The sequence below is a fragment of the Sciurus vulgaris genome (genome assembly GCF_902686455.1).
Source record: "Sciurus vulgaris genome assembly, chromosome: 14".
Taxonomy (NCBI): domain Eukaryota; kingdom Metazoa; phylum Chordata; class Mammalia; order Rodentia; family Sciuridae; genus Sciurus; species Sciurus vulgaris.
Window position 1 is genome coordinate 30,832,048 of NC_136475.1, and position 27,213 is coordinate 30,859,260.

General features: G+C 48.0%; 3 protein-coding genes across 10 annotated transcripts; 2 read left to right on the top strand and 1 right to left on the bottom strand.

Moving 5' to 3' along the window:
• Positions 1-113: 113 nt before the first annotated feature.
• HTRA2 (HtrA serine peptidase 2) lies at positions 114-4,138 on the top strand. 2 transcript variants are annotated; one of them, XM_079110430.1, is made up of 8 exons: positions 120-664; positions 770-974; positions 1,060-1,254; positions 1,512-1,544; positions 1,749-1,854; positions 2,013-2,082; positions 2,809-2,904; positions 3,002-4,138. In XM_079110430.1, the coding sequence occupies exons 1-8, from the start codon at positions 159-161 to the stop codon at positions 3,165-3,167; spliced, it is 1,377 nt and encodes a 458-aa protein (XP_078966556.1). In that variant the 5' UTR covers positions 120-158; the 3' UTR covers positions 3,168-4,138. The 2 variants fall into 2 exon arrangements, with proteins under 2 accessions (XP_078966557.1, XP_078966556.1); XM_079110431.1 differs by lacking the exon at positions 2,809-2,904 and having other exon boundaries at positions 114-664.
• Positions 3,309-23,619, bottom strand: LOXL3 (lysyl oxidase like 3). The gene is given in 18 exon segments (XM_079110447.1): positions 3,309-3,859; positions 4,289-4,400; positions 4,504-4,640; positions 4,720-4,835; positions 4,937-5,180; positions 5,379-5,541; positions 5,672-5,839; positions 6,086-6,240; positions 6,376-6,556; positions 6,787-7,006; positions 10,079-10,138; positions 10,735-10,812; positions 10,814-10,825; positions 19,224-19,432; positions 20,109-20,200; positions 20,203-20,274; positions 21,863-22,190; positions 23,483-23,619. Coding segments are annotated over 17 exon segments (2,409 nt in total). The 5' UTR covers positions 22,179-22,190; positions 23,483-23,619; the 3' UTR covers positions 3,309-3,785.
• An 82-nt stretch (positions 23,620-23,701) lies between these two features.
• DOK1 (docking protein 1) lies at positions 23,702-27,184 on the top strand. 7 transcript variants are annotated; one of them, XM_079110423.1, is made up of 6 exons: positions 23,712-24,202; positions 24,343-24,435; positions 24,776-24,904; positions 25,249-25,342; positions 25,560-25,744; positions 25,976-27,184. In XM_079110423.1, the coding sequence occupies exons 2-6, from the start codon at positions 24,376-24,378 to the stop codon at positions 26,795-26,797; spliced, it is 1,290 nt and encodes a 429-aa protein (XP_078966549.1). In that variant the 5' UTR covers positions 23,712-24,202; positions 24,343-24,375; the 3' UTR covers positions 26,798-27,184. The 7 variants fall into 7 exon arrangements, with proteins under 7 accessions (XP_078966553.1, XP_078966550.1, XP_078966549.1 ...); XM_079110421.1 differs by having other exon boundaries at positions 23,713-24,202; positions 24,776-25,075; XM_079110422.1 differs by having other exon boundaries at positions 23,713-24,181; positions 24,776-25,075.
• The last annotated feature ends 29 nt before the right edge of the window (positions 27,185-27,213 follow it).

Consider the following 27,213-nt stretch of genomic DNA (forward strand, 5'->3'; position numbering starts at 1 on the left):
GGAGCGGGGCGGAGTCGGCCTCCGGGAATCCTGGGTTCCGGCGTGCACTTTTGGAGGACTTCAGGTACCAGCGTGCCCCGCTTCCCGCTGTCCGCCTGCTGGCGTCCGGGGCACCGCCTCTGAGTAGGGCGGGCGAGGAGGCAACCGAGGCGGAGCTGATGGCTGCGCTGAGGGCGGGGCGGGGTGCAGGCTGGAGCCTCCGGGGATGGCGGGCTTTGGGGGGTATTCTCTGGGGTAAGGGACCTTTGATGACCCCTGACCTACGGGCCCTGCTGACGTCAGGCACTCCTGACCCCCAGGCCCGGGTGACTTATGGGACCCCCAGTCTCCGGGCCCGATTGTCTGTGGGGGTCCCTGAGTCCCGGGCATGTCTGACGACTGGGACCCCGGATCCTCGGGCACGAGTGACTGCTGAGACCCCAGATTCCCGGACCCAAGAGTCCTCGGGGACCCCTGGAACCCGCCCGCGCGTGTGGCTGGCGGTAGCGCTGGGCGCTGGGGGAGCTGTGCTGCTGCTGTTGTGGGGCGGCGGTCGGGGTCCCCCTGCGGTCCTTGCTGCGGTCCCTGCTCCGCCGCCCACTTCACCCCGGAGCCAGTACAACTTCATCGCAGACGTGGTGGAGAAGACGGCACCTGCCGTGGTCTATATCGAGATCCTGGACCGGTAATGGTGGGGTAGAACGGGAGGCATCCAAGCCGTGGGCCCGAGGGCCGGTGAGCGGGAGGAACCGGAGCTTCCTCAGCTCAGTGGTTCTCTCTCCTATTCCAGGCACCCTTTCTCTGGCCGGGAAGTCCCAATCTCAAACGGCTCAGGATTTGTGGTGGCTGCTGATGGGCTCATCGTTACCAACGCCCATGTGGTGGCCGATCGGCGCCGAGTCCGTGTGAGGCTGCCTAGTGGTGACACATATGAGGCCATGGTCACAGCTGTGGATCCTGTGGCAGACATTGCCACGCTGAGGATTCAGACCAAGGTGGGGTTGGAGTAGGCTAGGTCTGGTTGGAACTATTTGCTTGCTTTTATCTCCAGATGACAGTCCTCTCCTCATTCTTCATTAGGAGCCTCTCCCCACACTGCCCCTGGGACGGTCAGCTGATGTCCGGCAAGGGGAGTTTGTTGTTGCCATGGGAAGTCCCTTTGCACTACAGAACACGATCACATCTGGCATAGTCAGCTCTGCTCAGCGTCCAGCCAGAGACCTGGGACTCCCCCAGACCAATGTGGAATACATTCAAACTGATGCAGCTATTGATGTACGTGAGAAATGACAAAAGAGATTGGGGGTGGGAAAAGAGGCTGTGTGGTACAGGGACCGACTTATGACCCTATATTTAGAGGTTGGGCTGCAAAAATGTAGCCACTTATTCATGGACTGGGAGAGAAGAGAATTTGGAGAAAGTGCCTATATCCTGGTTATGTAGAATTTCATAGAATTCTATATAGAATCCCTAGAATTCTTAGAATCTAAGAATCCCTAGAATTCTTCCATGTTTTTTGTCTTGTTCTGCAGTTTGGAAACTCCGGAGGTCCCCTGGTTAACCTGGTGAGTGTGATATCCTTCTAAGAATCTCTGCCTCAAGATAATGAGAAAAAGGTATTTTTTCTCTAACTTACTGATGTCTGGCCAAGTTTCTGTGCAGTCTTTGTTGCCTGTCTCCCAGTGCCCAGCCATATTCCCTCAATAGTCTCTGCTACTTCTGTTCAGATGTTCCCATCCCCTACATCTATTTGGGTTGTGTCCCTGCAGGATGGGGAGGTGATTGGAGTGAACACCATGAAGGTCACAGCTGGAATCTCCTTTGCTATCCCTTCTGATCGCCTTAGAGAGTTTTTGCATCGTGGGGAAAAGAAAAGTGAGCGTGGCTTAGAGGGAAAGGGGTACTTTTAAAATGATGGATAGGATATAGGGAGGGGCATTCCTTGGGACTTACTGGAGGGGGATTCTGTTGGAAGAAGAGGGAGGGGAAGGAAAGGTGTAGCTGAGTGGGACTTATTTATCCCCCTTTCACAGACTCCTGGTTTGGAATCAGTGGGGGCCAGCGCCGCTACATTGGGGTGATGATGCTGACTCTTACTCCAAGGTATGAGCATTAGAACTAATGAATGTAGGACCACCTGGTTGAAACTGTTTGCTTACTCTCATCTTCAGATGACAGATCTCTTTTACCCATTCTCCCTTGGAAACTTCTCCCCACCCTACAGTGATAAGTACTGATCCCTCTATTGAGCTTTGTTCTCACTTGTGTCTTAGTATTTAAGATGAGCTGCCTCTCACTGTCACAACTTGACTTTTTTATACTACTCCATCTTGTATCTGTTACTGATTGATTCCATCCTGTTACTCTTGAGATTTAAAGTTTTCAATCCATTAATCTAGCACTTAATGGCCATTTTCCACCTGTCTTAACAGCCTTCCAGATTTGACATCTGTTACTTCCTATAGGACTACTTTGTGTCAGCCAACCTGATTTCCTACTCTTTTGTCTTTATTTATGCTGTTATTATTTTATATAAATTATCAGACCTATCCTTGTAGGCTCAGCTTGAGTTCTGCTCCCCCTTAAAGCTTTTCTTAGGATTCTAGAATGACATCAGCGCTATTGACTTAATTCCGTGTGTGTCATTTGGAATCAGTTCTCTTTTACGTACTTATTGTACTTCTTAATTGCTAGAAGGCAGAAAGGAACTGCCTTTATATCTGTAGTACCTAGTGTATGTCTTAGCCATACATTTGCCAGTGTATTGATGAGAGTCTTGAAGTGAGACTGCCTGGGTGTGACTGATAAGGGTGATCTGTGTCCTTTCAGCATCCTTGCTGAACTACAGCTTCGAGAACCAAGCTTTCCTGATGTTCAGCATGGTGTGCTCATCCATAAAGTCATCTTGGGTTCCCCTGCACACAGGTGAAGGAGAGACTGCTCTGTGAGATGGGGTGGGCAAGGTATGCATGTGTCCTTGAAGTGAACTGTCTACTCCCTTTCTCTCCATCTTTTTTCATAGGGCTGGTCTACGGCCTGGTGATGTGATCTTGGCCATTGGGGAGCAGCTGGTACAAAATGCTGAAGATGTTTATGAAGCTGTTCGAACCCAATCCCAGCTGGCAGTGAGGATCCGGCGAGGACCAGAAACACTGACCTTATATGTGACCCCTGAGGTCACAGAATGACTGGATTAGTAAGAGTGTAAGGCTCTTGCTCTGATTTCCTCTTGGCCTTCCTATCCTGGGTTCTGAGGGCACCTGGACAGAGGATTCAATGAACCAGTGGGGGGCAGGTCCCTCCAATCACCAGCACCAATTCCTGGGCTTTGAAGAATCACAAGAACACTTTTTATATAAAATAAAATTATACCCAGCAACATGTTATAGTCAAAAATGGGAGGGGGGCTGGATCTTTCTGCCCATCTAAAGGCTAGAGGTAAAGCTGTAGCCCCCCTTGAAATTGGGGGAACTACAGGAGCTGACCATCCTGACGACCTTATTCAAGAAAATTGGGGCTGCTGCCATCTCTTGTTCTGGGCAGTTAGGTGCTGTTCTTTGTGGTGTGTTCTGCTTGGTGCTGAGTCCAGGAGCAGAGATTCCCCATACTTTGCCACAGATACTGACAGCTGGCCTAGGAAGGGGGCAGTAATTTCTGCTTGAAAGTTCCTGTGCTTGGTGCACAGGTGGATGGGTGCAGCAGGCTGTTGACATTGGGGGTTCTGTGGTAAGCTCCTGAGGTAATGGCAGCCTCAGACCCCTGCTGGGGGCCAGTGGTGGTTTGCAGAAGGGGTGGTGGCCCGTCCTTTAGATGATCTGGTTGCTAGTCTGGCCAGGGTAGCGCTCGAACCTCCTGTTGGCCTCTTCACTGAAGGCATCACCTGCAGAGTAGACAGGTAGTGTGGGGGAATGCCCTACATAGGAGCAGGAAGACATCCATTCTGGGGAAGGGTTGGAATAAGTGGAGAGACAGGTCCAGAAGTATGTAGGGGCTGGGCATGGTGGCATAACACCTGTAATCCCAGTGGCTTGGGAGGCTGAGGCAGGAGGATTGCAAGTTTGATGCCAGCCTCAGCAATTTAGCAAGGCTCTAATTTAGCAAGGCCCTCAGCAATTTAGTAAGACCTTGTCTCAGAATAAAATATAAATTTTTTTTTGTGTGTGTGGCTCAGTGGTTAAGTGCCTCTGGGTTAAATCTCTGTTACTAAAAAACAAAAATGAAATGAAACAAGTGCATGGGAAGATGCAAAAACCATTTAGGGAAAAGTGGTTCCCCCAATCTTCCTGTGGTTTTTCTTCCCATCAAATACCAATGTGGCAGTTGTGCACCCAGATGCGATGTCCATCATATTTGCAGTTACATTTCATTGCGTTGTTGGTGAAGTCACTTTCTGCTACTTCAAAATTTGGGTTGATGACCACCTGTTGGTTAAAAAGGCCACTTGACCCAGCTGCAATTCTCAAGTCCAAATATGTATAAAATACCCATCCCACCTGCCATCTGGAAGCCCCAGACTTCAGGCACCTGGAGAATGTAGTTTCCTGGCTTTACATCTGTGATGTCAATCCACTGACAGTCGATGTCATGCCTGTAGAGATCCCAGCAACCTACAGTGATGCCCTGCTCTCCAAAGTTGGCACACTCATACCTCTTGGAGACATCTGAAGGGATTGGCATATGTCAGTAAAAGGAAATGCTGTGCTTCGGAGGTGCTGAAGTATGTTCTAGGCCCCAACTCACCCTCCTGACACTCAGTGTCTTCTAGACAGAAACTAGCTTTGTGGCCCTCAGCCACCTTGGTGCCGTTGGGTGTCAGGATATCATAATGAGTGAAGATGTCCATACTGTGGTAATGCCTGTGGGGACAAGGGGACTCCTGTTTCTTTCCCTGACTCCAGCAGGCTTGCCTCCTCCCCTGTGGCCTTGCCCTTCTACTTGTTACCCTCTGCCCTCTCACCCATGGCATTCATGCCACACCCAGGAGTGGCGCCCAGCCTTGGGCCTGAAGTCTGCTCGTCCCAGGTTGTGGATCTGGGAGGAGAATCGGAGCAAACGCCGATGGCCATAAGGCCAGTTGGCTGAACGGGCAGAGCTGGCCAGGCAGTTCTCTTCTGCAGCACAGTACAACATGTGCAGGGGCCGGTCCTCAATATAGGCGGTCTCCTGCACCAGAGCTGAGTGCAGCAGCAAATCCGAGGCAGCTGCATGGGAAAGGAAGAAGAGTGATGGGAGTCACTGCTGAGGGGCAGGGACCGATGGGGGTGCTTCCACTCCTCCTAGTGTGAGATCGATTTTCCATGGGGAAGGAATACCCCTCCAAATTATTGTTCCCTTTCTCCTTACAAAGATGTGGCTCAGAGCCTCCCTTCCTTACTTGGGTCACCCTAACCTTCACTCACTCTCAGAACAGATGACTCCAGCAGTGAAGCGGGTTCCTGTCCTCTTGCAGGTGATGTGGGTGCTGTGATGGGCACATTGGTCCAGGGACAGCTCAGTCCCTGTGCAACGTACTCCACTCATCACCACCTCAGTTATATTCCCTGAGTCCCAGTACCAGGTTTCCTGAAGGGATATGTAGGTGTTTCTGTGAGGCCCCAGGATCCAGCCTTGTGGGCCAAGGGACTCACTTCCATAGTCCTTTGCCCAAAACAGGCTTTGGAGATGAGTTTTGCCCTACCCCCTTTCTACTTACCTGCAGGCCATGATTGGCGTAGCCCAGACCAAGTTGCCTACAGGCCACCATGGCCTCCAGTGTCCCCCAGTCATCCCCACAGATGAGGCCCCAGCGAAGGTGCCCAGGTCCCCCTACTTGCACCTCAACTCGTCCCTCATGTCGGCTGCGGCCCCCACTTAGTCGGATCTGTAGTGACAGAATAGAAGCACTAGGGGAAGCTTTTGGGGTGGGATGGTGGGGTCTGTAGTAGGCATGTAGCTAGAAGTGATTCAGAGGCACAGAAAAGGCTAGCAGGTGGTGGGGTCAGGTAGGAGCTGCAGGACAGCAGGAGCATGGGGCAGTGCACCGGAGGTCATCAGGCTGTAGAATGGAGGTCAGGACCAGATAAAATGAGAGATGAAGACCTGAACCAAGGTGGGAAGTATGATTGACCTTGGTCTCTACCCCAGTGTAGGGTAGATTGCATCGCACTCCAGCATCCTGGCTATGGGAACAGTCCTCAGCTGTGATGTTCTTATAGGGACACTTCCAGAGGGAGGACTCTTGGCCAGAACATCGAACTTCACTCAAGTGGATGGCACCCATGCCTAGGGTAAGAAATCAAAGTTCAGGAGTTTGTAACCAACATTCATTGCCCAGGGGACTCTACCTTTCCAAGGAATATGCCCTGGAGAATGTGAACCTCCTCCTTCCTTCTCCCTCCCATCTTCCTGCCCGCTCACCCTGCCCCATGCGGGCACCACTCAGAGCCTCTCGTGCACTGCCAAAGCCCAGCTCCCGACACACCACACTGGCTGCCTGCAGATCCCACTTGCGGTCACAGACTGTGCCCCATGTGCCAGCCTTCAGGACTTCCACCCGGCCCTCTCCAGGGTGGGCTCCACCCTTTAGTCGCACACGTGCCTGTAGAGGGGAGAGATGTGCCCAACAGAGGTGAGTGGAAACAGCCTGGATAGGGCTAAGTAGAACAGAACTTTTGATGGGAGGGAGTAGGTGGTGTCAGGTCTGTGGCCCACCCCCTGGAAGGTTCCTCTCTGTCCTCAAAGGTCAGGGCTGTGTTTAGTGGGAGGGGGTTGGCGAGGCTAAAGGGTTCTCCACCTGGGCTGGGAAAGGTCAGTCACTGTCTCACACACCTCCCCCTGAGGCTTCGACTGTTGTTGCTTCTTCTGGCCACTGGACGCCGTGTAGAGAGGGCCCGGCACACAGCTCACCACCGCAGGGGCCCCCCCAGGGCACCTGGTGGTTTCATTGGCACGATAGAACTCCAGAGAACAGAGGGAGAGGTGGGCTTCCGTGCCCACGCACGCCACCCCATGCAGACCAAAGGAGTGTTGCTGCCGCTGGGCCAGCAGCCTGGGGGGACAGGAGTGAGGTGCAGTAGGGTAAAACAATGCTCCTGCCTCTGTGCCCCACAAACCTTTGCCCACTCCATTGCTCCACCATTCCCACAACCTTTCATGACCATGTATTTCCTCTTTTTTCCCTTCTGTGCTTCCCTTGAGAGAGAGACAGCAATTGCCAAGAGTGTAGGCTGAAAGTGCCTTAACTACCCAGACAGGAGGGTCCTTGGGGACCTTCTGTAGCAAAAGAACCCTAGTGGAAGGATTGCCGGTCTTGACTTGCTTGACAGAAACCTTGTTTGCAGTGGTTTCCTAAAGAATCTGGGAGCTTAGGCTGCTGTGCCAACCAAATGGGAAGCCAGGACTATACAGCTGGAAGCAGTGGAGAGTGGCCAATACCAATGGGAGCCTGAATAGCCAGAGTGAGCAGACCTGCCTATCATGCTGAGACTGAAGTAACTGCGCAAGTCAGGATGCACAGGATGAGGAAGTCTTGGATCTAAAAGGTTTTCCAGAGGCCAGAGGGGCTTCCAGGTCAGAAGCTCTGTAATGCAGAGTATAATGAGCAGTTATAGGAAGGACAGACGAGATAGTGGCCACAGGAAGGACTGGTGGCATACTATAGTGATGCGGCCACATCAATGTTCATAGCAGCTCAATTCACAATAGCTAAGCTGTGAAACCAACCTAGGTGTCACCAACAGATGAATGGATAAAGAAAATACGGTACATATATACAATAGAATATTACTCAGCCATAAAGAAGAATGAAATTATGGCATTTACTGGTAAATGGATGGTAAATAGCTAAGTGAAATAAGTCAAGTCCCAAAACCCAAAGGCCAAATGTTCTCTCTGATATGTGGATGCTGCATCACAATGGGGGCCGGAAGGGAGGATGGAGGTTCACTGAATTAGGGGAAAGGGCAGGGGGATGGGAATGAGAAAGACAGTAGAATGAATTAGACATAACTTTGCTATGTTCATATATAAATACCCGACCAGTATAACTCCACATCATGTACAACCACAAGAATAGGAAGTTATACTCCATGTATGTATGATATGTCAAAATACATTGTACTGTCATGTATAACTAAAAAAAAATTAAAAAAAAGGACTGGTGATGGCATTAGCAGGAATAAAGATATATAAATGCAGGACAGACAAAACTGCAGGAATCACATGGTCAGAGAAGAAAGGTGGATGGGAATAACCATGACAAAGATAGCTCAGGACCTGAGCTGAACTGTAGAAGTCTTTAATGAGGTAGTCCATTGCTTCTACAACTTCAACCCAACAATGTCCCTCACACATCTCAGCAAGAAAGTAGGACTAAATTAGAGATGGTAAAGCTTGGAAATTCTGCAGAGAGATGCTTGAGGAGGGGAAGGAGGGGAGACATTGTGCAATGAGAGATTGCGGTGAGGTGTGTGGAGAAGAGAAGTACCCTCAAAAGCCACACACCTGTAATCTAGACACTGAAGGTTAAGGTAGAAGTGTTCAAGGCCAGCCTCAGCAACTTAGCAAGACACTGCCTCAAAATAAAAAAATTAAAAGGTCTGGGGATGTGTAGATGCAGCTCACTGGGTTCAATCGCCAGCACTACCAAATAAATAAATAAACAAATAAACAAGTGTTCTGCTCTTTGCAGAACACTTGGGTGGATCCTAGAGATAGCGGGAAGCAGATTGATGGAATGGATCTGTGAGGCTGATCTGGTGGTGAATTATTGTAGTAATATGCCCTATCAAAGTAAATGGAAGGAAGGAAGGAATATGATGACTTGAAACCATTTGCTAGGAAGACAAAGGAAGGAGGAAAAAATTTGTAACAAAATAGACAAAGGAAGTCTGAAAATTTTACAGAATATCTTGGGAAATTCAGGAGAAATGGATCCTGAAGATCAAAGAGATAAGGTACTCCCTCAAAGTCCAGTTGTGTTGCAAATAAAAGTCAGAGAGGCCATCAAAGGAAAAAAGTTTCTATATTCTAAACTCTCTAGTTCCTGTTCCCCACAACAAACAAAATAAATACAGCAGTGTATGCTTTAATGTTGCGGTCAGGGAAGTCCAGAGTAGGGCCATGTTAGGCAAAGATGACTCTAAGTTAAGAAGGGTACTGCAAGACCACCCTCGAATTCTGAGCTATTTTGCAACCACTAGAGGGAAAAACTGGGGAGTAAGGGATACCAGGAGCGACACAGAACTTGCTTAGGCAAGGAGGGGACGGTAAAAGAGATGAATTCTGTGTACCTCAATCACTGCTAAAGAAGTTGTCAGGGAGACTTAATTTTAACATGCAAACTACCTTTTGGAGATAAGTTAGAAGGAAGGGTTGGAAGTTTCCCATTCCCTTGACTTTTTAAGGAGCACAGGAGAAAATTATGGAACTGGGAGCCTAATTGGGTGAACTGGGCCAGAGAGGCAGGGAATGTGAATCTCACTCCAACCCTGGAAAGGTTCGCACTCCACTTCAGGCGAACTGGTAGCATTTAAGAAACCTAATCATATAAAGGCAGGATGGGAACATTGAGCCCTTAGGCAAACTTAACTTCCTGGAGGAGAGGTAAGTACAGTGTCTGAAGGAGAAAAGTACCAGTGTATCCACAAGAACTCACCGAAGGAGACAAATGTGGGACAACATGCAAAAATTCTATGCATGGCACATGTCTGTAATCCCCAAAGGTTTCAGAAGCTGAGGCAGGGGGATCACGAGTTCAAAGCCAGCCTCAGCAAAAGCAAGGTACTAAGCAACTCAGCCAGAGCCTGCCTCTAAATAAAATACAGTATAGGGCTGGGGATTTGGCTCAGTGGTCAAGTGTCCCTGAGTTCAATCCCCATACCCACCCTCCAAAAAAAATTCTATGCAAGCTTAATTCCCCAGAGACTGATGTAGGTTCAGCCTTACTTAACAATTTCACAACCTGGGAGGGGGTTTGTCATGGCTCCTGCTCCCCCACCTCCTGGTCAGTTTTTTCAGCCAAAGAGGGCTCTCTTACATCCATCCCTGACCACAGCCTGATTCCTCCAACTTCATGATTCTGTGCTCCCACTCCTCTCCATCCAGCCCCAACTTTATTTACCTCTTGATTGGCCCCCTGCCCACTCGGGATTTGGGTTTGACTTTAAGCTTGATGACTGGTCTGCAAAAATGAGAAAGACATTGGTGGAAGAAGTGGTTAGATATGTGACCCAGAAGATGGAGAGGGTTATTTTCTGTTTCTGGAAAGGAACAGAGTATATGGGAAGGGACAAAGTAAAGGAGGACTGAACTTCCCCATATACCACTGAACACCACAGTGTGTGTACTTCAGGAACTCATGTTGTTCTCTGGATTCAGTGACAGTGATGGGAACTCCCGTTATGGAAACACATGCAGAGAAGAGGAGGTCTGAGAGAAGGTTGAGGGAGGAGAGAGAATGAGAATGCAGGTGAACTAAGGGAGGTGAGGAGTTGGGGAGAGGGTGGAGGCATCCAGGTGGCAGAGGCTGCAATCCAAGCTATTTGGAGGAAGTATAAAGATAAGGGACTTCTCAGTCATCCCTACAGTATTTCCTCCTTGTGTTTCCTAAAATCAAAGCTCACCCATTTGCATGCTTTCTTCCCCACCTTCCCGCAGGAATGGCAATTCTGCAGTCGCATTCTGGGTTCTGGGATGGACATGGATGGTCTGTCATCCATCCATCCACCTCCTGGGTCCAGGGGAGAGCAGGAGGTCCCGGGGCTTTTGCCCCATTACCTTCCAAAGGACTTGGAGCGTCGGGCCGAGGCTTTGGCCGCTCGCTTCCTCAACTTTCTGTGAGGATAAGACAATAGTAGTCAGGATCAGTGTAGAAACAAATAGAAAAGATCGGGGCCATCAGGACCAGGGACAAGATTTCCTTTCCAACAGTCAGAAGGATTCCTGATGGCAGGATATTCTATCATCAGATACTCCTAGGGCTCTACCATTCCTAGCTATTTGGCCTATAAGCTCATGGCTAGGTAGGGAAGAAGCAGCAAAGGCTGTGGATTCAGGATGAACAGTGTCCCAATACCAAGCCCCTCAGAAATTAGACTAAGACAAATGGGAAAATGGAACTCCTGGGTCCAGATGTTGATAGCAAACCTCAGGGGAGCTACAGGGGAAGGGTTCCAGGAGTATTAGGGTTGCCAGTCCAACCAGGCTAGGACAGAGAACTAGCCTAGGGCAGGCCTGATGAAGCTGACTGTATCATTTTTTTCCCTTGGGTGCTCTCTCCAAGGAAGACTTTTGGCATTGTTCAGTCCCAAGCTGTAAGATCATGACCAAGGACCAAGACTGGATAACTGAGGACATTAAATTGGCTTTATTGGGAAGTATACCTTTCCTCCTCAAATTCCAATCCCATGTGCTTTGGTCATTCACAAACTGAGCTCATCTTCCAAACTTACTTCCAGAGAAATAAATATTTCAGGATAATATTAATTGACTTATTTTATTCTTCAAGAGTTTTTTGTTTGTTTGTTTTTGACTGGGGATCGAACCTGGGGGCACTTTACAACAGAGCTACATTTCCAGTCCTTTTCTATTTTGTGTTTTGACACAGGGTCTCAATAAGTTGCTGAGGCTGGCCTCAAACTTTGCAACCCTCCTGCCTCAGCCTCCTGAGTCCCTGGGATTACAGGTGTGTGTCATTACATCCTGCTTTGAGCTGTTTCTTTAGGTCTAATATCTTCACAGATAGAAACCAGGTCTGTTTTTCCCCTTATTCTCCTTTTAAATTTGAAGACTTTAATTATGGTCTCTCTGTCTGGTCTAACTATTTATAGATGAATGCATGTCTTGTCTGTCTGCTCTTACAAGTTTATGAAATTCCCTGTCATCATCTTAGTTGTCCTTTCTTTGAAAGTGTTCCTGTTCTGCCGTTTCTTTTGAGAAGTCATATTTTGTCATAGTGTTTTGATGAAGGTGCACTAGGATTTTAATATATGCATTTTATTTTTTTTTTTAGTTGTCAATGGACCTTTATTTTCATTTATTTTTATATATGGTGCTGTGAATGGAATCCAGTGCCTCACATACACCAGGTAAGTGCTCCACCACTGAGCCACAACCCCAACCCCTAATACATGCATTTTAAACTGGTTAGAAGTGTTTGGCATTTCCTGCCTCAGCTTCTTTCTGAGTATCTACTTAGTTGGTCTTTTTGTCAAAACATCCAAAATGTCCACTATTCCCACCAAAGATTATATAACTTTTAGGTTCCTTTCTTGAGACATTACTGAGAGTTTAGAACCTTTCATCTTATAAATGTGGTATGAAATTTTTTCTCTTAATGTCTTTTTCTCAAACATGTCTAAAATGAAATACATTTAGTATTTTTTTTTTTTTTTGTGACCAGTGAACCCAAAGAGACCATCTTGAGCTCCAGTGTAGTACTGAGAATTTAATATCTGGAAATTTAGAACTACCTCATGGGCTGAAGATATAGCTCAGTGGTAGAACATCTGCATAGCATTTGAGGTCCTGGGTTTGATTCCCAGAACTGAAACAAAACAAAACAAAAGCAAAACCATCTTCTCTAAGTTAAGGATCCTGTAAGGTAGGTAGGTGTGTGTGTGTGTGTGTGTGTGTGTGTGTGTGTGTGTAGTTTGAAATACTTTCATCTTATCAATATTAGATGTGTATCTATTAAATGTTTTATAAATAATCTGGTGCTTTTGTAGGATCTTTGCTCATATTTGTTTTGATGTAGATGTCTTCATTTGTAAATGTTTTTGGTTCTCCCTATCATTTATTTCTCTCTTGAACCATCAACCTAAAAACCTACCTCCATCTGCACACCTTCTTCTTATTCCATCTAATTGTCTCTTTTCTAAGGCCATTCCCCACAAATATTTCTGAATTCCATCTCTTACAATTCTTGTCTTACTCATACACAACCTCTTTTCAACTGAATCCTTTTAAACGTGTGCAAATCTCTTTTATACACACGTGCACATACACACACAAATACACCCTCCACCCCACACCTCTCCTCTTCACAGCAAAAAACTTGAGGAGTTGTCAGTCCTCACCTTTTCTTTTCTTTTCTTTTCTTTTCTTTTCTCTTCTCTCCCTCCCTCCCTTCTCCTTCCTTCATTCCTTTCTTTCCTTCCTTCCTTCCTCTCTCTCTCTTTCTCTCTCTTTCTTTCTTTCCTTCCTTTTTGTAGTTGTAGGTGGACAACATGTCTCTATTTCATTTGTTTATTTTTATGTGGTGCCAAGGATTGAACTCAGTGCCCCAAGTTTGCTAGACAAGCTCTCTGCCACTGAGTGCCAGCCCCAGCCCCAGTCCTCACCATTTCTATGTCCTTTTTCTCCACTCATTCCTTAACCCACTCTCTCTTATTTTCCCTGCCCATCATTCTGCAATCATTGTTACATTGTTAAATTCAGATGACATCTTTTAGCCTTCATCTTACAGACCTCACCACCCATCTACTCTCCTGCCTCTTCTTCTTTGGTTGCCATAACACTACAATAGCCTGGTTTTATTCCTAATTCTACTTGTTCTTTGCAGGTTTCTAGTTTATCTCGTCCTTCAAATTTTCAGAACTCTTGACAGATGTGGTGGTGCACATCTGTAATTCCAGCTACTCCAGAGTCTGAGGCAGGAGGTTCCAAGTTTGAGGCCAGTCTGGCAACTTAGTGAGATCCTGTCTCAAAATGAAAAATAAAAAAGGGCTAGGGAGCTGGGTATGTTGGCACACACCTGTAATCCCAGTGACTTGGGAGGCAAGGCAAGAGGATCACAAGTTTGAGACCTCAAGCAATTTAGCAAGATCCTGTCTCAAAAAGAAAAAAAAATTCAAAAGAAGAGGATGTAGCTCAGTGATAAAACTCCAAGATTCAATCCCCAGTATTACAAACAAAACAAGACAAAACAAAACACACACACAAAACAAAACAAAAAGGAAACCTTTGGTAAGTATTCTTCTCACTCCATACGTGTTGGTCTAATTCATATTCTACTTTGTGTATTCCACTACCTCTTTGTTTTTCTGTTTAGCTATCTTTTTTTTCTGCTTAGATATCTTAAAGTCATCAAAAAATGTAATGTAGATCCAAAAACAAATAAACATGCAAACAAATAAAATCCTCTTAGCAAAAGTCAGTCCAAAAACCTAGGAGTTAACCTTGACTTCTCCTTTTCTTGGCTCCTGAAGTCAATCAATAACTAAGTCTTGTCAATTTTACTTCCTACATATCTATCCAATCCATTCACTCTTCTTTTAAAAAAATATTTTTTAGTTGTCAATGGACCTTTATTTTATTTATTTTTATGTGGTGCTAAGTATCGAACCCAGTGCCTCACACATGCTAGCCAAGCACTCTACTACTGAGCCACAAGCCCAGCCCTCAATCCATTCACTCTTGCTTTTCTCCAAACTATTATTCAGAAGTGCAGTTGAAATGATCTGGAGTCACAGACCTGATCATGTCATCTCACAATTGTCCTTGTTAGAACACATTTTAATGACTTCCCATTACTTTTATTATAAAGTCCTGAATACTTCACATGACCTATGAGGTCTTCTGTGATCTGGTGCCTAATTCATTCACCTTTGTATTCTCAGCACCTTGTGAAGTGCTTGGCAAAGAGTAGCAGTTCAATAAATATCTATCAAACAGAAAGAATGACTTCTTAAACAGCACTGAAGCTCTTAGAGCCTCAATTTCAAAAGCAGTAAATAGTTCACTTATCTGAACATTCTTCTCTTCTAAAATTCACTACTTTCACATGTTCGAGGGTAGAAACACCCAAACAAGTTTAAAAATGATAAAAACATCAGGTTCTGATCTCACTGACTTCCACTAAAAGCCAACAAATCAATGTTTTTCCCTCTAAAGTGGGCAAAGTTGTTTATACTGTCTTGGCTATCTTTCATAATTGGATTACCTATAAGGATACTCCCTCTGTCTGACCAGACCTATGAAAGAAGATCTATGACACATCACCAATCACGGAATCTCCCAGGACTTTTGTAATCTCTTTTCCCGCTAAGAATGGCCTCTGTGCTTTTGCATATCGTCTTCCCCAGCTTTTAGATCCCAGATTCATTATGAGACTCAAATGTACAGTAAATATTCCTGCTCTGTGAAAATTACTTCAGGCTAAACATACCTGGGACAATTACAGGTTCTCTAACTTCCCAAGTCTGGTCCATCTCTAAAGCCCAGAGATGTCCGATTCTCTCAGGCAGCTTCAGAATGATCTTAGGTGTCTCTTCTCTCATTTCTATAATTCTATTAATCTTACATCTATTCATTCCCCTTCAACTTAGCTGTCATTCTCCTAATAAGCTTCATTTTTACAACAAACTTCTAACTAGTTTGCTGCATCTAGACCTCCCTCTCCCCACTCACTATCATACAAATTTTCAAAAAACACTGGTTTTATTTGATCACTGCCTGCCCAAAAATACCTTTATTCTTAACCCTTTTTTCTGTCAATCAATGGTCAAATCCTCACATGTGGCATTAAACATTCCACTTATGGTTTCATTCTATTCATTCTGATCTCTCAATATTCCTCAGCAAAAGCTTACTATTGTCTACATACTATCTTCCAAGTATATCTTTTTCATTATCAACTCTGTACAGGTCAACAATGACTTTCATGTTGTGAAGTCAAGGGTTCACTTAGTACTCTTGTTTTTAGGTCTATCAGTGGCACTGATATAGTCACTCTCTCCTCCTTGAAGCTCCTTTCTTGGCTTCCAGGTCACCACACTCTTCTGGTAGTCTTTCTACCTTACCTCATTATTTCCATTTCCTCTTATCTTCCATCTTATCTTCTGGACCTCTTAATACTTAAGCTTCCTGAGTTCCAGTCCTTGGATTTTTCCACCGCTTTTAATTTATACTTGCTCTCTTGGTACTGTTGTTCGGTTTTTGGACTTTTTATTCCTTTTATTTCCTCCAGTACCGAGGATTGAACCCAGGACTTCATATATATTAGGGAAGTGCTCTACAACTGAGTTACACCCTTAGCCCAGACCTTTATATACTTTTATTTAACTGAACTCTACAGTCACATATTCAGTGCCTTCTTCAGCCTCACCATTTCACTGTCTTAATGAACCTCATATTTAAAAGGTCCAAAACCAAGTGTCTAACCTCCATGCCCTTCTCCATCTCCAAGAAAACATGTCCCACTGTCTTCCTTGACAGAGAAGGCTAATACTATACTCAGCTGAGGCCCCAAACTGTGGAATGATACTTAACTCCTCTTTCTCTTTCAGGATGCTGATTTCGTTAGCAAATCCTGTCAGCTTTGCAAATATACACAGAATTGGATCATTTTCTATCATGTCCATTGGTCACCATCACCTTTTACTTTTTCTACATGGCTTTCAAGAGATAACCTCTAACCATTTACCCTGCCTTTTTGTGCCTAATACCTCCCCTCCAGTCTATTAATGAAGGAGCCAAAGTAATAGGTTAAAACTGCAAGTCAGATATCACACCTCTGTCCAAACTCTACAATGGTTCCTTATCTCATAGAGTAAAAGCCAATGTCCCAAATAGCTCTACTTGGTCTGGCTCACCATCCCTATCAGCTCCTACCATTTCCTCCTTTTTCACAGCTCTAGCCACAATGGCCTCCTGATGAATAAGAATGTCTTTTTCCCCTCCCCCATTACACACACAGTCTCCAGAATCTTTTTATTTATAATCTCTTTTCCCCATAAATGCTTATCTATATGTCTGCATAGCTTATGTCCTTAACTCCTTTAAATGGTTTTAGTTTTTATTTTGAGACAGGGTCTTGCTAAATTGCTGAGAGTCTAAGTTGCTGAGGCTGACCTCGAACTTGGAATCCTCCTGCCCCAGTTGCTGGGATTGGCAGGCATGTGCAACCATGCTTAGCTCTGACCATTCTAGTAAAACTGCAGTCCCACTCTGACTTCTTCATCTCCCTTTCCTGCTTTATTTTTATTTATTGTACTCTTTACCATTCTTACATTTTATAATTTTATTTATTTTCTGATTCTCCCTTAGTCCATGAGATCCGGGATTTTTGTGTTTTGTTCATTGTTGAATCCCTAGTGTCTACAACAGCACCTGGCACATAGTGGGGTCTCAATAAATAAACATTGGATAAATAAATCTCTAAACCTTTGTTCATGCTATTTTCTTCACTTGGAATACCACTATTTAAGTCCGACTGTTCTTTCAGAACCTGGTGTTTGAATTAGGAAAGGGAAAGAACAAGCACAGAGAATGAATACAGCCCCAAAGGATGACAGTAAAGAAGCACAATACAGAGTTGTTTTAGAATCATTTCATTCTCCAGACCAGATAAAGCATATTCCTCAGAGCTGAAGGAACTTTCAGATGTGTCTTACTGCCAAGGCAAGGAAAGTTTGAGGAAATATTGAAAAGATGGGAGATTAGATAATGCATTGACTTTCAAAAAATAAAGGAAAATCTACAGATATGTAACACTCAAGAATAATTCATTAAATAGAAAGTTTGTGAGAATTTAGGAAAAAAGATCCTTACAGATCTAAATGGATTTTGACAAAAATATACTCAAATCATTATGATTTCTTTTAGTGACAGAAAGAGTAAATTGGAAGGCTGGAGATGGCTATGAACATGGCGTATCTGGATTTTAGCAAAGACTAACAAAATCTCCCATGATTTCATTTTAGATAGGATGGCTAAATGTTGGTTACATCATTATAATGTTCTGTGTTTCTTCACATATCTTCACAACTAGTTATTAGAGGCTTGGTATAAATCTAGAGGAAATTTTTGCAAAAATTAGACTTTATTATTTATTTGGTACTGGGGATGAATTCAGAGGTGCTTTACCACTGAGCCACATACACACCCCAACACCTTTTTATTTTTTATTTTAAGACAGGGTCTTGCTAAGTTGCTTAGGGCCTGGCTAAATTGCTGAGACTGGCCTTGAACTTGTGATTCTCCTGTCTTAGCCTCCCGAGTAGCTAGGATTACAGGAATGTGTAACCACACCCAGCAGTATGTTAGACTTTAGTTTTAAACATTTCAACAATGATTTTTACAGTCATCATGAAAAAGCCTGAAGGCATAGCTATCATGTCTGTCTACCAGAGAAGGTTGGCAGGGATGACAGATGGGAAATCATGTCAAGACTCAAGATTATCTCAAAGGAGCAGCATGAGATGGCTTTTAAATGATGTATTAAAGAAACTCAATAGGGTAAACTCAACATATATTCAGGTTCAAAAAGGCTGCTCTATCAGTGTAAGGATAAGCAAAGATCTGAATTGGTTTTAGATGATACAAGTTCCATATAAGCAGTGGAATGTTACCTCAACAGAAAAGCAATGCAAATTTGAGGTATGCTTTAATCGACCATGAGCATTTCTACCGTACTTGCCCTATCAGACCACATCTGAAGTAGTGTACTCAGCGGAAAGTCATCTAAATGTCAAGAGACCTTTTAGCAAAACTGACCCAAGAGCTGAAGAAAATAAGCATTTTGGGCCTGCAAAATAGATTATAGAGAGACAGTGGAAAAAATTCCAAATATATGCATGGCTTCCAAAGTCTGTTTCTCAAAATGACCACTTTCGATGCTCTGAGGAAGGGAGACACTGTAAGCACAGAACCATTACCAGGGTGATTGTTACCCTGAAAGCTAGGTTGAGAGGGTCGGGCGCCTGGGCCAAAGGATGTTCTGGAGAACTTCGCCAGAGTCCAGATGACTCGCGTTCACAGCAGCCAAAGCCGAGGGTGGAGCGGATTTCTCCCAGTGCTCTCCGATCCCTCCCAAATCGACCCGGTGGCAGGGACACCCTGGTTAGTCACCGACCCTTTGACCCGAGCGTCCAGCCTAGCGCTGGACACACCCTGAAGCCGCCCGGAGCGGCGGGCGGCGCCCTCACTGAACTCAGAGATCGCGAGGCTCCGCGCGCTCCGAGGCCGCTGGAATCTGCCAGCCGACCGCTGACGTCACCCGCACGCAAGCGCCACCAGCAGCCGCTCCAGCAGTGCCCCGGCTGCGACGCGCCGGAGCGAGAACCTCACGGTTCCCATTTCAGATCTCCCTTGGGGAGCACTTCATGGTCCCACACGATCTCTTAGCAACAACCTCCCAGTTTCTTCATTATTGCAGACCCCCGCCTGTCCCCAACGCCTCGGACACTCTCAGAGGTCTCTGAACACCATTCCTCCACGAACATGCCCCGGCCCCGGTTCGCTCCACCCATGCCCGCGCTCCTCACCTGTAGAACGCTGTGTTGACCCGCTTTTCTCCGGGGAATCCCAGCATCCCGCAGACCACGTGGCTGTTGTGGGCGCTCCAGCCTTTGTCACATACTTGAGACCAGCCATCAGGAAGCCTGACTTCAACCAGGCCCTCAGTCACAGGCAGGGGTCGTCTGCCCCACCCAACAGCTGGTCGAAGTCGCACTTCCTCTACTTGTAGGTGATGCTCTACCTGGCAATGGAACCACAAGTAGGGGAAAGAATCCCAGCAACATCTCACATATATCCTGCCAACTTTAAGGAACCCCAACTTAGTGTGCTTGCTGTAAACCCAGTGGTGAGATGGGAATGAGACAGGTTGGGAAAGATGTCACGCCTGCTGTCAGTCTGAGGTTTGTGGCCTCTCCTGCAACCACAAGACTGCAGGGACTTGCTGTGCACTGAGAAATGGCCAAGGGTGCCAAAAAGCACTGAGAAGGAAGACCTAGTTCTCCCTGGAGCAGGAGGAGGGGTTCCATAAAGGAAATGCCTTTGAAGGAGGAGAAAGAAAGAAGGGAGATGTTCCAGGAGAGCAGGGACATCTAAGAAGAGGGAGAGCACAGGATGCCTCTAGAGTGTCCTGGAATGAAGCTGGAGAAACTCATGCCAAGTTTAATACCTTGAATGCTAATGCTAATAAAAACCACTGGATTATACAGCTCCTAGGAGTTCTATCATTTGTCCCCTACCTCCATGCCTTCCACCAATCCAAATCACCACATAGGGGCAGCGTATGGGAACCTTTACCCCTTTAATACCTTCTCTACATAAAAGCACCCTACAGCCCTTGCTGGCCATCCTGGTTGGAGTGTGTGTGTGTGTGTGTGTGTGTGTGTGTGTGTGTGTGTGTTGTGTATACTACAGACCTCAATGACATTGGAATCTGAGAATCCAGGTAGGCGCTGATCCTTGCAGATGATGCCGGCGTCCTCATCATGGGTACAGTCACTATTCCCCAGCCCCGGGAAGCACATTCGGTCACACTCTGCTCAGTTCCACTGCAGCTCAGATTGTCCAGCCAGATGCGGCCTATGGAAGGGGTGGGGGATGAGGGTAGAGAGAAGCTGAGGTAGGAAGGATGGGGTGACGGGGATGCTGGGGAGAGTGAATATCAGGCTCTCACTCCTGGCCATGATCTGACCATCCAATTTTTTTTTTTTTTTTTTTTTTTTTTTCTGGTAGGAAAAGGGTTGGAGAAGGGACAAGGGACCATGGTGGGGAAAAGGAAAGGGACATAAGATTGATGGAAGATTGATGGTGATCTGGGGATACTCAATAATTTAAAAACTAAGAACAAACACTGAAGTTCTAATCAGTTCTTACTCATTCAATGATAGCTATAATTAATCAAGTACATACTGTGTGTCATGTGTGTATATTACTTATGTGTGTGTATTAATTAACTATTCTTAGAAAGAGCTGCCAGAAGACCATTTTATATGCATAGACAAGGTTCAGAGAAATTAAGTAACTTGCTTAAACCATATAGCCAATGTATGGTGGCTTAGAAATTTGGTCTATCCATGAGACCTGGAAATCCAAGATCCTTTCTTCTCATCCTGGCATTCTCCCATGTACTTGTCCTGTCTGTGCTGCCACATAGTGTCTTGTTCTTTTGTCTGTCTGGACCATATTGAATTCTCACTGACTTCCTCTTAGAATTGGGTGGAACATAAAGGTTGTCTGTTCCTGACAAGGTGCAGGAACCCCATCATTCACACCCTGATAGAACTTACCCAGGATACCTTCCTCCTGCCCACCAGTCTGTATTACCATCAAAAAAGTCCTTGTGACTCTTTATGACTTTCCTGGACCAAGTCTGATTCAGTCCTTTCAGTCCCTCTGTCACATAACTATCCTTTCCCTATTTGAAGACAACTACCATGTAATTGCTATTCAAGACCTTTTCTTTCTACACCAAACCTCCGGTTTCTTAAGCTACTCCCCCTGAAACTAGGTTTCTGAATCTTTCACATCTGGAAATATTTCCATTTCCTATTGTTTCTTTTAAAATGTGCATCTGCATGGGACACCTTATTCCAAAGCTGGTCTAGCCAGTGGGAACTGGGGGATCAGCTGCAGGCTGCACTCCCTTCTGTCCCTCAATTGCGCTGCGGGTTCATATGGTGAAGCACCTCTGGGCTTCAATGAGCATTTCTCTTTAAGTCTGCCCCTCATCCCTATATGTCAGTTCCAGTTTGATTCTGTTAGCTGCAGTATCTGTGATTACTTCTGACACTGGAACATCCGGACATCATTTACCAGTTCTCAGCTTCCCTTGAAAGCTGTATTTTAATCATTACAAAACTCTCTTGTATCTGGGCTGTCCTTATGCATTTTTTTAAACAATTATCTTTTTGCAGCAGGAAAGAACTTAGAAACCATCTAGTCATTGTACACATGGTGCATCTGAGGTTCACAGAAAGCAGTGACTAGCCTGAGGTCACAGTTCTAGAAGTAACTATGTTGGCTGGTTTGTCACCTGTGAGTTTACTTTGCACTAGCTGTTCTTGATGCCCTATGTCCCAGTGGCTGTGCCATTCTCATGTTCTCTCTCTTTGCACTTAGGTCACACTCTGGTAATACCTATGTTATGCTTGGAGCATTGCTCACCTACCTGTTCCAGGTCCATATTTGGCACTGTGGGTCCAGCCTGTGGCCTCTGTGAAGCCCAGCTCCCGGCAGAGGACATGAGCCGCCTGTAGTGTGAAGTCATCATCGCAGATAGTGCCCCATTCACCAGCTCGCTGTATCTCCACACGGCCCTCATAGGGTTTCCTGGGGAAGCCAGCCAGCCGGAACCGCAGTCCCTGGCTTCCTGCCTTCTTCTCAGGGCCGGTGGAAGGGGATGGAGACCCTGAGCACAAGCTGCACAACAGCAGGCACAGCAGCAGGCACCATGGGCTCCACAGACAGATACTGACAGGTCGCATGGCAGGAAACGCCTGGACACCCCAGAGAGAGTGTATAAAGCTCAGAGTGGGGGTGGGGGTTGTGGGGAAGAAAATTCCCTTAGGGACTGAGAGATAGAAACTCACACTAAATGAGGGAAGAGACACAGTCAAAGAGGGACACAGATTGGGGTGGGGGAAGGGGTTCCCTTTTGCTTTTGAAAATAATAAAACTCACAATTAGTAGTTACAACCCACATGTGCTTCCCTAGTTCTGCCATCATCTTCATTTACCCCCCATTCACAGTCTTAATGTGCTTGTCAAGAATGGTCAAGATAAAGAGAGACTGAGAAAAGACACACAGAGAGGAAGACCCGGACAGACAGGATGTGAGAGGAAGGGAGACTGTGGGAATGAAGTGGGCAAAACAGAAAGACGGGGAGAGAGACACGTTGAAGATGGATAGAAGGTGACAAGAAAAAGAACCGTGCGCACAGTAATGGGGAGAGAGGGAGAGAGAGAAGACATGTGAGGAGTGGAATTGACAAGATTCAAGGAGCAGGCACAGGAGGGATGACAGATATCCCTATTTAGCCAGACAAATGACAGACAGAGAGCTGCAGGAATCATGAAGAGAGGCAGGCGAAGGGGTCCTAGGAGACCCTCAGATCTGGGAGCCCCTGAGTGGGAGTCTTGCTGTGCAGATGCCTATCTAGGCAAATTTCTGTCTCTTTCCCAGGCAGGGAAGGCAGACACCAGAGTGCATGGAGAAAACCCCCTCCTCAGCACACAGACTTTCATATGCCCTGCAGGGTCAAGGGGCCCAGAAGTGCTAGGCCTCATGCTGGGCAGGGGATGGGGTGGGGTAGTTCAAGCCTTCTGCCCAGACCAGTGTGGCTGTCACCCGGCAACCAGAGGCCAGGGTGCGCTCTACCAGAGGCCAGGGTGCGATCTACGCTCCTTGCCCAAGGCCTTCTCTGTCCAGGAGTGAGAACAGCCCCTCCACGGAGAGGGGGCTCCCTGAACATGCTTCCCCCAAACCAGACAAACAGCTCCACAAGACAGCTTTGTTTTGGGAACCTTTGGCTTCAGGGCCCAGGGGTAGGGCCTCACAGAGGAAACCCCCAACTTAGGCCCTCCCAGCTGCCCCACATGAAACACCCTGCAGCCCCCACCCTCAATATTTGCTGCTTTCCCCACTCTTTTTGTGTCTCACTCCCTTTGACAATAATAAAGTTGGTTGGTTTTCCCGACTCCATCCCGCACCACCCCTTTTCCGTGGTCCCTCCACCATCCTCTCCATCCCAAATTCCCCTTCCTCAGGCCAGCAGCTTGCCTCCCCTACCTTTGGCTGGGCAGGGCCCTAGGGACTGGGAGAAGAGTCCTGGTCCTGAAGATTAGTGCTAGGACTTCCAAAAAAAAAAAAAAAAAAAAAGTGCTCGGCCAGGGGAGACTGGACCCCCCTTTCTCCCCCCTCTCTACTAGTCCCTCCCACGTCCCCTTGAGCCCGCCCACATTCCGCTTTCTCCCTCCATTCCTCCCAGGCCAGTTCCCTCCTCTTCTCCTCTAGGTCTTCCCCTCCCCCGTGGAGCTGGCCGCTGCCGCGCCACCTCCCCCCTTCCCCCGACCCTCCCGGCTCAATGAAGCTTTCTTTTCCCGCAGGTTGGAGGCCGGGCAGCTGCGGTCAGGGAGCTGGACTGCAAGCGGCCACCGGGCGGCGGCCCCCGTGGCGGTGGGAAGCCTTCCAGTCCCCAGCCCTTCCTCCACGTCCCAGGCTAGCCCGAGTGTAAACAGTACAACTCCGGCTGGGCTACAGGCGGGTTTGGCCAAGGGAACTGAAAGCTCGGAGGGCCCACTTGGACTCTCTGGTGCCCCCAGGGTGCCCAGGGGTGATGTCACATTCTTCACTCTGATGTCATGTTGAGCACATGACTTCACACGCAGTCCCCAAGATCGGGCGCCTGGGCCCTCCGGCTGAAACCACAAAGTTTCTCTACATGGAGCCACTTGTGCGCGCCCTAGGGTTGTGGGTAGGGGCCTGGAGGTAGTGCGCCGCCTGGCTTATGTGAGGACCCCGACTCCTTCCTTTTTGCTTCTCTCCTCCCGCCCTTCCCATGTCTCAGCCGCGGGGACCGAGGGAGGGGCGGGAACGCCTTTGGCAGGGCCGCCCCGCCCCCAGCCCCTCCTCCTGCCTCCCGCCCTCAGGGCCAGGAAGCGCGGAAGGAACTGCCTGGGGCCATGGACCGGGCTGTGATGGAAGGGCCGCTCTTTTTGCAGAGTCAGCGCTTCGGGACCAAGGTAGTCGGGGTGCAGGGGATGCCGAACCCCATCGGGGCTAGAAGTGAGTGAAAAGGGTCCAGCCAGAGGGAGGGGGCGGGTAGCAGGTTGGAGCGCGGCGCTGGCAGTTGGAGAGCCCGGTGACGTTTTCTTGAAGTTGCTTTGCACACTCCCGAGAAGCGTGTGCAGTCTCGGGGTGTGCCTTTCTTGATGATGGAGGAGGTCCTTCTTGGGAAACTTTGCCTTTTGACTGGGCCTGCCAGACCCCAAATCGGCCTGCGCAGGTCCCTCCTTTCCCGTCGGGGCGCGTGCTGCTCCCGCACTTCTGTTCCCTCCCCCCGCCCTCTTTCTCTCTCCCCAGAAGTGGAGGAAGACCTGGGCTGTGTTGTACCCGGCCAGTCCCCATGGTGTAGCGCGGCTCGAGTTCTTTGACCATAAGGGGTCGAACTCTGGAGGTGGCCGCGGGGGCTCGCGCCGCCTGGACTGCAAGGTGATCCGTCTGGCCGAATGCGTGAGCGTTGCACCGGTGGCGGTGGAGAGCCCCCCTGAGCCGGGCGCCTCTGCCTTCCGCCTGGACACAGCGCAGCGTTCGCACCTGCTGGCTGCGGATGCGCAGTCCAGCGTTGCTTGGGTGCAGACATTGTGCCAAAACGCCTTTCCGGTGAGGAGGCCAGGGTTCTAGGCGAGGGGCTGGGCAAGTGGCACCGGGTCTAAGGGGAGATTCAAGGCGGGGTGGTTACAGAGGCAGTGTAGACGGTTGCTCAGGACTCCTGCCCTGTACCCCAGAACTGTGTTGAGGGAATTGTAGCGTCCTTCATGCTCTCTCTACTACAGAAAGGCGGCTGGGCTCTGGTGCCGGCAGAGAACCCACCTAAGCTTTCTGCCCTGGAGATGCTGGAGAACTCTCTGTACAGCCCAATCTGGGAAGGTAGATACCTGAGAAGGCAGGGGTGGAGTGGGAAGGAGGAGTGTTCTTGGTGAGCGGGTGATTAGAGGGGCCAGGGACTCTTAGAGAAGTAGGAAGCCTATGAGATCTGGCTTCCGAGTGAGCGCTTGGACACTGCTCCCAATTCCTCTGGGTCCCCACCCCTGCCCACAGCACACCTTCCCCCAGGTGCCCATCTAACTGTGTGTATTCCTTCCAGGATCCCAGTTCTGGGTAACCGTGCAGAGGACTGAGGCTGCTGAGCGCTGTGGCCTGCATGGCTCCTATGTACTGAGAGTAGAGGCTGAGAGACTGACTCTCCTGACTGTGGGGACCCAGAATCAGATCCTAGAGCCACTCCTTTCCTGGCCCTACACTCTGTTGCGCCGCTATGGCCGGGACAAGGTGCAGAGGCTGTCAGGGAGTGTGAGGGAGGGCTTACGGAGTTGGACAGCTGTAGGCCAGGAGGGGTAGGACAGAAGGATGGAAAACTCTGCCCTTTGAATCCTCCTTTTGCCTAGATCCCAACCCCACTTCCACCCCCAGACCTGTTTGAAAATGCCCTCAGTAGTTCAGGCCCTGTGATCCACTCTTCTGACACTCTTAGTAATGTGTTTCCCTTTAAACCTTCCTCAGGTCATGTTCTCTTTTGAGGCCGGTCGCCGCTGCCCCTCTGGCCCTGGAACCTTCACCTTCCAGACGACACAGGGAAATGACATCTTTCAGGCAGTTGAGACTGCCATCCATCAGCAGAAGGCTCAGGGCAAGGCAAGACAGGGGCAAGATGTCCTCAGAGCTGACTCCCATGAAGGGGAGGTGGCAGAAGGGAAATTGGCTTCTCCTGTTCCCCAGGAGCTACTGGGCAGCACCCCAGCCCTGTATGCTGAGCCCTTGGACTCCCTGCGCATCCCTCTAGGCCCTTCCCAGGACTCTCTCTACTCAGACCCTCTGGGCAGCAGCCCTGCTCAGGCAGGGGAGGGGGTACAGTCCAAGAAACCTCTTTACTGGGACTTATACGAGCATGTGCAGCAGAAGTTGCAGAAGGCCAAGCTGTCCGACACCAAGGAGGACCCCATCTATGATGAACCTGAGGGCTTGGCCTCAGCCCCTCCCCGGGGCCTTTATGATCTGCCTCAGGAGCCCAAAGACGCATGGTGGTGCCAGGCTCGAGTGAAGGAAGAGGGCTATGAGCTCCCCTACAACCCTGCTACTGATGACTACGCTGTGCCACCCCCTCGGAACACAAAGCCCCTCCCAGCTCCCAAACCCCAGGGTCTGGCCTTGCCTGAACTTGGTACTACAACTGGCAGTGGCAGCAAGGGCCACAACTTAGACACTGCCCTGTACAGTCAGGTCCAGAAGAGTGGGCCCTCAGGGGGCTGGGACTGTGGGTTCTCTAGAGCAGGGAATGACAGAACTGGGATCAAGACAGAGGGCTCTACCTCTCAAGGTTGCTGATATGAGGATCATGGTGAGGCTGCACTGGTGATCAAAGAAACATGTTAAAACCAGTAGGACCAGAGGGTGGGAGGGGCCCATGTGAGACTGGGGGACCAAGGGATTAGGGAAATCAAGGGGAGGTCCATCAGTCCCAAGAAGACCTAGGGAATGGAACAGCAGGGCTGAGGGATGGGCTCTGGGGAGGGTCAACACTCCTAAGCTATTCCTCTCCCAAAGGAATGGACAGCTGTTGGTCTAGGTCTACAGAAAGGGATACTTGGTCAGAGTGGATACAGTTTGAAGGGCCTGTATGGAAGTGTCTGGTACCTTACCCTTGCACTTTTCTTTGCCAGAGAAATATTTTAAAAAATTTAAAGAGTCTCATTAAAGTCATCTTGAGTGTAAGAGGTCTCTGTATGTGAATAGATACAGAG

Bases quoted from the DNA above. Each gene is read 5' to 3' on its own strand.
- HTRA2 (XM_079110430.1), top strand. From the start codon at position 159: ATGGCTGCGCTGAGGGCGGGGCGGGGTGCAGGCTGGAGCCTCCGGGGA. The intron at 975-1,059 runs GTGGGGTTGGAG...ATTCTTCATTAG, and splicing joins CGCTGAGGATTCAGACCAAG to GAGCCTCTCCCCACACTGCC. The intron at 1,255-1,511 runs GTACGTGAGAAA...CTTGTTCTGCAG, and splicing joins AAACTGATGCAGCTATTGAT to TTTGGAAACTCCGGAGGTCC.
- DOK1 (XM_079110421.1), top strand. From the start codon at position 24,376: ATGGACCGGGCTGTGATGGAAGGGCCGCTCTTTTTGCAGAGTCAGCGC. The intron at 24,436-24,775 runs GTAGTCGGGGTG...CTCTCTCCCCAG, and splicing joins GTCAGCGCTTCGGGACCAAG to AAGTGGAGGAAGACCTGGGC. The intron at 25,745-25,975 runs GTGCAGAGGCTG...AACCTTCCTCAG, and splicing joins GCCGCTATGGCCGGGACAAG to GTCATGTTCTCTTTTGAGGC.